Raw genomic sequence first — 11,103 nt, forward strand, 5'->3', positions numbered from 1 at the left:
CATGCTGTTTAAAATCCAGACTATAAATTGATTAATCAAGACAGCTTTATAGTCTGCTATTCTAGTGTACATAATGCTGTTTCTTTTCCTTTTATGCATAAACATATAGAAAGCATCTGGAACTTAGAGCATCACCATATTAAAGAAAATGTTTTCCCTGCTGCTTAAAGTGGGAATATTCATCCTTCCTTCTCTGCTTCCTTTCCCTCTTCTGCAGATATCACTCAAGCATCTTGCTTTATCTTTTCTTACCCAGTAGAGACCCAGTGTCCCTCAATATTGGGAGGCATCTGCACAGTGATCCGGGCTCCATTGTGAAGGTGTTTCAGCATGTGGTGACACTGCGACTCCTTGAAAGCCCTCCATGCACTCTTCTCCAAGGACCGAGGGTGGGACCTGCTGTCTGGATGAAGAAGAGCAGAACCTTCTCCCAGCCCTGTGGAAGAAAAGTGTAAGTTATCATGAGACCCTAGTGAGAAAGGCTTCAATGCGATAAAGGAGGCTGAGAACATCCCGTTGAATGACACTTGTTTGCAATGTTATGTGTCTAGGAATGTGCTGTTTACATTTCTTGTCTCCCCTGAAAAATTAAATAAATATGGCAAGCTCTTCCTCTCTGCCAGCTCACTAATAATCCACTAAATAGGTTTGCTTTATGAAATACAAGGGAGAAAATGGTTTGAACCAAAGTGTTGCACTTCCACACCCAGGAGATGTGGCTCTGAACCTGAATTTTATAGACACCTCTTTGATCTCTAGTCGAGACAATCAAAACCTGGACCTTGAAACTTGAAGTTGCATTCAGATCCAGATGTAAACTGTGCGGTTTCATCCCACCTCTAATTTGAACGCTTCTATAATAAACTTGCAAATGAAGACTACTCTTTAAAGCCTAGGGAAAACAGATACTAAAAGCAAAGCCTCTGCACACAGGAAGCCTCTGTGATGACTGAGGTGGTCAATTAAAGGCAGATTCTGCTATTTTTATTTTAAAGGGGAAAAGGAATTTCAAAAGCTAATTTTATCTCCAGCACACAGTAATTTTGGTTTCTAGTAATGTATGCATACAAAACCCACCAGCACTCTCTCTACACAATATTAATTGAACAAAATTAATATGTAGCTTCAGAAGGAATGCGTCTTTGCTCTTTTAGGCACAGCCTGCTCTCAGATATGTTGGAAAACATGGATCAAAAGAAAAACACACATCTAGAGGTTAAGAGGTGAAAAACATGAACCCTACATCATGGGTTGGGAACTGTATTGCTTTGCCAGATGGAATTTAAGAACCGGTGGGCTAGAAAACAAATATGGGGTGAGGTGGAGAGGCTGCGTGTTAAGTCAGGATGGCTGTTTCAGGAGAGGGATGTCTTGCTACCACGCGCTCCCAGGGGCAGAGTCTGGAATTCCCCCTTCTCTTTTCTGGTGCCCAGGCCACCTGATGCAGGATCCTACACTTTATTCCCCAGGCCCCACCTAATACTTAGGCATGTGCTTGAGTAGCGTGTAGCACTGCTACAGAAATTACAAGAAAATCAGTGGGTTTATTTTTTTTAGGTCAACACTGTCTCAAACCTTTCCTATTTCCTATTGCAAAAAAGAAAACCGTGTCAGTGATGCATTATGTTGGCTACGCCTTAGACCTTCCGAAAGAAACTTGGGTAACACCTGGGAAAATGGCATTGCTAAAATGATAAATACATGTCAACCCTTTTAAAATAGCAATTCCTAAACTAAACATAGGCAAGGACCTGTCCAGTAGGCAGAGTAAGGAATGATCAGAAAGAATACAATAAATACCTGAATGTAAATGGTACTCACCACTGAATGATCTTAAGATTTAATGAGATCAGTGATTACAACCTCATAAAGCCTTTACTGGAAAAGCTGGTAGCTTTGTTGCAGGTTACAAACAATTCTTCAATGTGAATGAGAATTTACGGCCTTAATTTCTAAAGGGTAATAAATACTAGAGATGCTTTGATATTTGAGCGTGCTCTCTGAGATGCCCTTAAAGGAGGCAGATTTTCAGGGGCCAATACGTCTCCCTTTCTGGAAGTCACAGCCTCTCAGGTATTTCTACATTGCTGAGCTGAGTCGCTTACTTTAGTGTCAAATATCTCCCCATTCTTCAGCCAGAAATGGCATGGCTGCTTCACAAATGGTAGAACCAAAGCACAGTGATGCTCTGCTTGAACTGACTACATCTTTCGAGGGACAGGATTTAGTAGACAGGGTCAGTGCTTCATGTATGCAGTGGTACAGCCTCCTGGGCTGAAGCCTGGAATAGTATTTGATACTCTAAAAACCCTGGGTTTATCTGAAACCTTGTGGTTATGGGACAGATATCACAGGCCTTCACACCACTATGAGAACAAGTTCAGCCAGATACAGGTGAACTTATCACTCTATGTATTTTTATCCATACGAATTTCAGCTAGTGACTGAGAGCTTGCCTCCTAACACCCCTTTCCATCTCTAAGTCTCCACATACTCAGAAAGCCCACGTTACTTCAGCGCCTCATTCTGAAATGGAGCGAGCGCTCCTGTCTATGCGTTTAGAGCATCTTTCAGGTCAGAAGTGACACCTCCTGCCGGACACCAAATAGAGGCTGCAGCCATCAGTACTAATTCTTTCAACAGAAACGTAGTTGTCAGGATGTCTCCTGAAGACAAATTATCTCACACTGAAAAAGTCTTTGAAAATCTGCTTTTCCCCTTAAAGTTGTCAAGCATTTGAAATCTGCCTTTGAGAGGAGGTTTTGAAATGGTTCAAGTGACTTTTTCCAAGGCATATTTATTATACCACTTACTTTTAAGGAGTTGTGTTTTGCCTAGCTCATGTCATATGATTCAAGAATACAGATGCACTTAAAAAATGAATGATTTATTCATTTAAACATACTTGGGCATTTAATTTCTCCAAGCAAAAATTCTTCTGTGGGAGGATACCGTCTTGCATGTGTACATATCAAAGGAGAAAATGCAGCAACCACATTATACATTCCCAATTATTCCCTGGAGGATATTATGAAAAGAAGGGGGTTTTGAAAAGGAGTCAGATTTGTGTTATTATACAGTGTCTTTTCTTTGATATAGCTCAAAAGCAATGGGGTCCCAGTTCCTCCTGTCACATATATGTAGTTTTGTCTGCAACTTGCAAATGATAAACTGTAACCAGTGGACCGAAGGGAGATTTGCATCGATACCTCCAGAGATCTGTACCTGTGAAGAGGGTATTTGTTTGGGACTCTATCCATCCAACTGTGACAAATGAGGGCAGGAACAAGTTTAGGTAATCAAGACAGGCATGAGAACATAACAAACGCTTCAGAGACAGAGGAAGGGATGTAGAAAACACACACATGCTAGGCAACATCACATAAATATGATGTGAATATCAGAATATGAATTATGGTATAAAATTAAAAGACAGTGATGGGACCTCTACCTATGTTCACATTGCTGGGGCAAGGAAATACTTAATTTAGCACAGGCTTCTTCCTTACCAAGTAATCATTTCAACGCTTTTATATTTACTGGCATATGTCTGTACATATGAGTACCATACAAAGGAGCCGTAACTTCCCCTTGTACCATCTGCAGATCAAATACCAAGACCGGTGATAACGCTTCCCACGCAGGGCAGCAAAACCCCCGCACCCTCTTCCTGTGCTTCTCCTGGCAGCAGGTGCTCAGCAGCAGCACCATGTCCCCCTGCTCCACCCTTGGCGGCATGCAGTGAGGTGTTCTGCAAAACTGAGGTCCCACCGGGATGGTATCGCTCATTTTTTTAAAGATCCATTGGGCCATGTTAAATAGGACAAGGCTGGAAGGCTCAAGGTTAAAAATGTGCTTTCACGAAACTGGGAAAAGCATTTCACGGCTCTTTTAAAAGCTCATTTTGGAGCCTAGACGCAGTTGCAACATAGTTGGAGCCACTACTTTCATTCAGAGTGATCCAAGTCTGCTATTCTCTACAGCAGAGACAGATGGTTGGTTTCAGTAACTCCATGACATGTCACATAAGTATTTCAAACTTGAATGAGAGTACTTCAGACACTCTGACTGACTTTTAATTTTTTTGTGTTATGAAGGAATCTTACTAACTTGTTACAAATAAATAAATAAGGTCCACCATGTTATTACTCCAAAGTGTGTCAGACTTCAAACAAAAAAAAAGATTTTGGCATGAGACTAATAGCACTAATTCTGTGAAGCCTCTGGCTGGTTTTCACTTTAGCTACACGACAACCAGAAGTCATAAGATTGTATCACCCGCTCCATGGTGGCTATTTACGCAAAGGAGCAAGCTCAAAAGGAAAATTCCAGAGCCCATCAGAAATGCCATCTAGAGAAACAAAGCAGAACAAATGCATTTTCTGATGAGCTGATAGCCAGCGCCTCTTTCATAATCAAGCCCTAGCGGTATAGATCACACCTTTAGCATCAAGCTGGTTGAAAATAGTATAAGAGGTGCTACAGCTAGCTGGGGATCCCTGCTCGGGCCCTCATGGGTCACACTTCACAGCAACAGATGCAACATCCATCTGAGTGGGAAAGTGGAGGTATGCACAGCTGCCGCCCCAGTTAGGTGTGGACAGGAGCATGAACTACGCCAGACACAGGACCTCAGGCTCTCAGATTCACTTACAAACCTGTATCTGATGTGGGAACAACCATCCAAGATAAAAATAATTGCTAAGGGAAGATAGGTTACTTTGAAGTTCTTCAAAGAATTCTGCACATAGCTGCAAGTAAAATACAAATCTTGAAAGGGCAATCTGTTGGCAGCCCGTTACCCAGATGTGTTTCAAAACTGGCTATGACAAAGCTCTCCACCAACATTTCTGCAAAAACCTGCAAGCTTCTAAAATAAATGTTTTTGTTTTCTGAAAAATAGTATGCAAATAACCTAAAATTGCAACACAGATAATGGTAAGTAGAGTTGTCCTTGAACACAAGTTCTTATAATTTAATTAGTGCCTAAACACCCAGGCCAAATTCTGTTCTCAGTGATGCCAGATTTCTAAAGTATAATGTAAATAATCTTAAATCTTAAACAGCTTAGATGTAATCAGTTTAATGAACACCTTTACTAGAATCCAAACCATGGCTTCCAATGTGTCCAAGTGTAGTGCTTCAAACCAAAACTCAAAGCTACCGGGTGTTCAGCACATTCACGCTTTGCTAAACGAGAGAATAAATGTTACCTGAAAGTAGGATTCAAACCTGGATTTAGATTGGTATTGCTCAGCAGGAACCACTTCATTTTTTCTTTCATTTATAGCAATGTAAATTCATAAAAGCACAATTTTATTATGAATTAAAACAACCTCAAGTGATAGTACAACTTCAAAATATGAAGTGGCTTCAGCTCTGATGGAAACAGTTTAATATTTGTGCTTTATTTCTGCAGCAAGCTCTTTACAAGTTAGAACTTGTTCGAAACTTGAAAAACCTTACGACAGATAAAGAATAATTGGCAGGATTAAGTTTATAGCTCTCCTTATCTGGGCAGTTGCCCTGCACAATTAAATAAAGAGACATTTGGATTACGCTCTTTCTTGATGTGGGATCGTGTTAGATAACACCCATGACAGGCTTTTAGCTACAGCACAAACTTACGTAATTGCCATGGAGAATATAATGTCCCGTTACCAAGTCGTAGTCTGTGTTTACCAGTGTTTTCCCTGCACTTGGAACTTCAAAGAGTCCTCGCAGGACTGGGACCTATATTAGCTACTACAAAGAAAAGGGTTGGGAAAGGAAAGCTGGGTTTTATGGCCACGGAAGCAGACAGGACAACGATTTCCTTTCACATGTATCTGCTCCCTTCCTTGTGCACACAGAGTTTCCAGATACAGCTTTCAAAGAGATGCAAAATGAATGTTTCAGAGTATGGAAGGTCCTAAAGAGAGATCCAAAGTATGTTTAGATGGGACAATCAAACAAAAACTCCTCCAAGGCTGACAGGCCCAGCATTGAGGTCCTCTGTTGTCCTACATCTTGGTCCTTACTCAATGCCCCATCTTGGAAGAAGTCAGAGAACCAAACACCAAGCAGTTACACAACAATAAACTCCGATAATACGAAGTTTGGCTCTTAATTGGGATGAGTGCTGCTACCAGTGCAAGGTGAAACACCACTGCCTGCAGAATGGGCTTCTTTATGAAGCCCTGAAGGGTTAAAGCCCACCTCTCCTCAGGTCAGCAGGAACTCTGCATTCCAATATTGACAATAGTTTGGTCTTGCCCTCTTTGAAGGAAACATTTGCTCTGTGTCAGAGACATCTGCCCTGCAGCCTGCAGACCCCTGCCCTGTCCTCCACCCACGCCTCATCACCAGCATTTATTCAAGTGGAACTCTCCCCAACGCCAATGAGATTTGTGTCTGAGTAAAGACAATGCTAAACAAGCTTGCTACATATAATCCTGTCCTCTGTCAGCCATGCTTAAAGCACCATGTCGGTAACAAAATACTAGCCTTGCCTGGAATAGCTGAAGGGATTTGCCTTCAGCATGGTTTAGGCTAGTTTTGGGCTTCATCGCCTGGCAGCCCATCTCCTATGGACACCCTGCAGAGTGCAAAAATTTCCCTTACTGTTCATTACACCTACATTGTATCGCTGTTAGCCCACAGTCAAGCTACCATGATGAATGAAATTGAATTTACACTGTGAATAAAACTGAGTCCATCTTCTAACTCAAGCTCTACAAGTCTTACATGAAGCAGTGTGTCTTCCCCTCTTTCCCTCTTTGTTGTCTTTCAGATTTCCAAATGTAGTATTTTTACTGAGGGAATAGATCACATACATCTTTAGCATAGAATACAGTATTTGTCCATTTTATGGATACAGGTATTTATATCTCCTGATACATTTACTTATTATTTTCCTGAACAGATTTTGAAATGGAGTGCTTCTATGTAACTAATTTAACCAATATTGCTGGAGAACTTTAAAAAGCATAAATAGTTTTCCTCTGAAAAGCCTAGCAGTCCTGTCTGCATCATCTTTATTGGTACTATTTCCATGATGTTATCAACAAATAGTTTTACTTAAAGTTTTTAATACATTATTCTAACAGTAACATAATCAGAAATATACTAAAGTTTCTTCTTAGCATCTGTATTTGTAAAAAAAGTTTACATTTACGAAAGAAATTAGCCCAATTTGTTTTCAATCCACTTGAATGTAGCTCTTATTAATTGGGTTTTCTGGAGCTGAATGGTCTTAGCATTTGACATCTGAAACTTCTGTGGCTTTTTGTCTAAGCAAAGAAAACAGTGATAATGGACAACTTCCAGCTGCAAACTTTGTTTTGTTTTGTTTTCTCCTGACATTGTACAGGTTTTATTTTGATTAACAAAGACAAGTTTTTTCCAAATTTTAATTCGGTGATGTTAAAGTAGGCATTCTTACTATAATGAAAGCAGAAGCTTTAGCCTTACAGAACATGTTAAGTTGTGTTACAAAGCTTTAAGCCCTAAAAAACCTCAACCACTCACCCACGCTCACTTGCTTTTAACCCTTAAATCGCCATGTGTAATAGAAATGCAAAAGAAAACAGGAAAACATTAAGTGCTGTAAAGAGGCTTAGCACTGCGATCCCCTGAGATTGCAGGTTATCCTGCAATCTGCAATTTGGGCTAGTTGCTGACTGAAGGATGTTCCTATTGACTATATGACACAGAGGGAAAAACTGTAGGACAAGTTAAAGCTAACAGGATAAATACATTTAAATGGGCTACATTTCAGTGCATTATATGGCACTGATGTCATTCCAAGTTTGTAAGAGGGCAGTAGTTTCCCCATACTTGAAGCTCAGATCCAAACTGTGCACTGTTACGTTACTGAGGTGTTTTATCTCTATATACAAGATGCTGAGTTCTATCTTTCTACAAGAATGTAGGTTTATGTTATTTGATTAAATATAACTGCAGATGGGAGAAATAGATTATTTTCATCCTTCATCCTCTTCTGGCAGCTGCTGTTTTGATCTGATCACTGGCCCTGATTTGTTTCCTGCTCCAGCCAGGGTTCTGCTCTGCTCTGTAATTCCAAGCAGATGAGCCGGGGAGTCCAACCCTGTAATTATGCTTCCTCTCTTTGCCCTCTAACTTCAAACCTCCCATTTTGACTTTTACATCCCAGATCACAGAGTTTTAAAGAACACCTCTGGCGTCCTGGCAGGTCTGGCTCGACTAAACACAATTCTATGCTTTCTGGATTTCATAGCTGAGCTGTGAGAAGGGTATAAAACCCCCTCCTTGGGAAGAGAGTCTCCTGCTCCCTCTTTCTCAAAACAGAACACAAAATCAGAAGCTCATGCTCTTTATTATTTATTGAATGCCATCTGTGTGCCTAGCACTTGTACAAACACAGCAAGAAACAATCCCTGCTCCACAAAACCAACCCCAGGAACAGCTTTGAAATCCTTATCCCAGCTCACAGATCTCACACTGAACCCACGTAGGTCACTTGCATCGTAACAGTTAAAAAAAATTCCTGTTTTTACGAGTAAGCTTGGGGTCCTAAGAAATGTAACTGAAGAAGGCTGGATGCTACAAAGTACTTCAGAATTAGGAACACTCTTCAAAATGATGCTGTAACCAAGTCACTCTTTCAGAACCAATATTGCGCCCAGATTTTTCAAGTCTGGCTGCCAAATGTTAGAAATACCTAAGCAGCTCATTAAATAGCCTCCTTTTCAGAAGTTGCTCAAGAAGAGCAGTGGCTTTCTGGAAAGATGGGTTATCTGTTTAAGTGCCTAAATATGAATTTACAAGCTGACCTTGTATGTTTAAGTATAATATGCTGGCTTTTCTCACTAAAATTTTGCTTGCTGCGCAGTTTTAGAGAAATGTCAGTCCAGGGCTAAGCTGAGAGAGCATCAGAGCAGGGCTGTGCATCATGACACCCAGAGTTTCTGCTCTGTGCAGCAAAACTTTTTGTTGGGTACATGACCCAGTGCTGGCAGACTCTGCTGCCTAAGGCTTCCCAGCAAATACCTCCACATCAAAAAAACCTCTTCTTTGCCTGCAGGTGAGATGTGGATCCCGCAGGACATCTCAGACAAGCTCCCCAGAACTTGGTTGAGCCAGCCCTTTGCCCAGAGGTGTGTAAAGCATCTTTGTGTGAGGTGCCCAGAGCAGCTGCTCCATCCAAGCAGTTACAGGCATGCAACGATAACATCTCCAACACGAACTTGGAAGCTGGGTGCTTTCTGCATGATTTTACCTATGCCGGCTGGCTGCCGCACCCACACATTTTACAAAGAGGTGCCGCTAACAAGGGGGTTAAGGCAGACCAAAAACGGTCTCTGCTCGCTTCGGCATTCGTGCGGACCTTTCCTCGGCGAGACGCTCGATCCGAGCAGCCGGGACCCAACATGCACACCCACGATAGCGCACCCACCCGCGACCCCCTCCCTCCACAAGCGAGGTCATGGGGCCCGCTCGCAACCTCGCCGGCTTTTCGGGCACACCGCGAGTCGTCACCCCGCGGGCAGCCGACCCGCTCCCGCCCCGTCCCGCACTCACCGTGCAGCAGCAGGGCTGGGAACAGGTATCTCATCAGGCTGCCGTACGGGGCGGACATCTCCCCTCCTCGCAGCGCTCCTTCCCTGCGTCTTCGCTCCCACCGTCACCTCCCGCCGCGCCGCCCGCGCCTCAGCGCCGCCGCGGGCAGCCCACGGCCCGGCGCTGGGGGGCAGGCGGCTGGCGGGGCCGGGGTCCGTCGGACACCCTCCGGGGCCGGGACCTGCCGCCGCTCCTCAGGGCTCCCGCCCCCCACACAACTGCTGCCGTCGTTGCCCAGGCAGAGCTCGGACTCCGGCTCCGCCGCCGCTCAGTGCTCGAAGATGCCCGCTCCGTCGCCGCTGCCTCTCCGACCGTCTCCGCGGAGCGCAGCGGCGACTCCGCTTCATATTTCCCCTTCCAGCAGGAGGAGGAGGAGGGGCTGGGAGGTGGGGACTCCTCCTGGGGCGGGGAGGGGGTTGGCCCCGCCACTGGGCTGGCGGTCCCGTCGGAGAGCGCTCCCACGGCCGGGGAAGGGGCGCTCGGGACCCGCAGGGCGCGGGTGGCGGGGACGGGAGGCAGCGAGAAGCGGGCTCGTGAGATCGGACGGCGGGTGGGATGCGCCCGTGGGAGGCTAGAGCACGCGTGGGAGAGCGTGCGGGGGCGGTCGGTCCTTCTTCACTGCGGGGAAAGCGGCCCGAGCAGGGAAGGGAGGTGCCGGTAGAGCTGCGACTCCAGGTGCCTGAATCGCGCCTCCCAAGGGGTGCTGAGCGATTGTTTGCTGCTGCACCCGTAAGCTAGAGAGAAAGTTGTGGTGTGCCTTTGCCTCGAAAAGAAACCTTCATGTGGCTGCAGCTTTCCACATAAATCGCACATTCTAAAATCTAAAAATAGATGTCAAAGTTGTCTTCTTTGATGTCGCACTCTCTTGCATGCTTTACTCCATGTCTGTTGTTGGTTAGTTTTGCTTTTTAGTCTAGTCTTAGGTCCTGGTCATGCAAAGACACATAAGCTTGATGTTGTACATGTGACTCATATGCCTGAGTTTGAACCTGAGAGTTTTGTTTCTAATGTCCTCTGGACAGGCATGTCCTGTTTTCTTTGTGTTTGGACTCGTGGACTTGTGTACAGGCCTCGTGGCAAAGACTGTGTAACGAATTTGAGGAAATTGTGAGAAAATCAATATAACTGAGTTTTGGGCAGCTTAACTGAGCCAAAGAGTTGACATGCTGCATACTTCAAAAGAAATTCAAACAATGATGTCTTATTCCAACCCCCTTGAGAGGGAAAAATAAATTTAATCTTCCTCACTTATATAGGGAGGAAACTGAGAGAGAAACAAGTGATGAGTCAGAATTAGAGCTCCAGTGCCTTGGATTCTCAGGGTTATGTTTGCGCCTCTACATGGGCGTTTTTCAAACAAGAAAGGATGGCTTCCAGTGCACTTGGTGGTGGTCTGTACAAGCCTGGAGTCGTCAGATATCCTCTCAGTGACCTGGAGAGAGATGCACAGAGAAAAGCATCATCCTTTCAGAAACAGGTGTCCATGAACATGAGCAAGTCACACTGGGTAAGGATGTAAAA

At 44.1% G+C, this 11,103-nt stretch overlaps 1 protein-coding gene across 1 annotated transcript in view; it reads right to left on the reverse strand.

Moving 5' to 3' along the window:
- The window catches only part of APCDD1 (APC down-regulated 1), a gene marked incomplete at its 5' end in the record, with an annotated part of 29,461 nt that extends 19,860 nt beyond the window's left edge, over positions 1-9,601 (reverse strand). The window contains 2 exons of the mRNA XM_080340245.1: positions 253-436; positions 9,544-9,601. Of these exons, the coding sequence (XP_080196371.1) occupies positions 253-436; positions 9,544-9,601 (242 nt within the window). The remainder of the gene's footprint in view (positions 1-252; positions 437-9,543) is intronic.
- Positions 9,602-11,103: the final 1,502 nt, after the last annotated feature.

This window comes from Nesoenas mayeri (assembly GCF_963082525.1).
Source record: "Nesoenas mayeri genome assembly, chromosome: 2".
NCBI lineage: Eukaryota > Metazoa > Chordata > Aves > Columbiformes > Columbidae > Nesoenas > Nesoenas mayeri.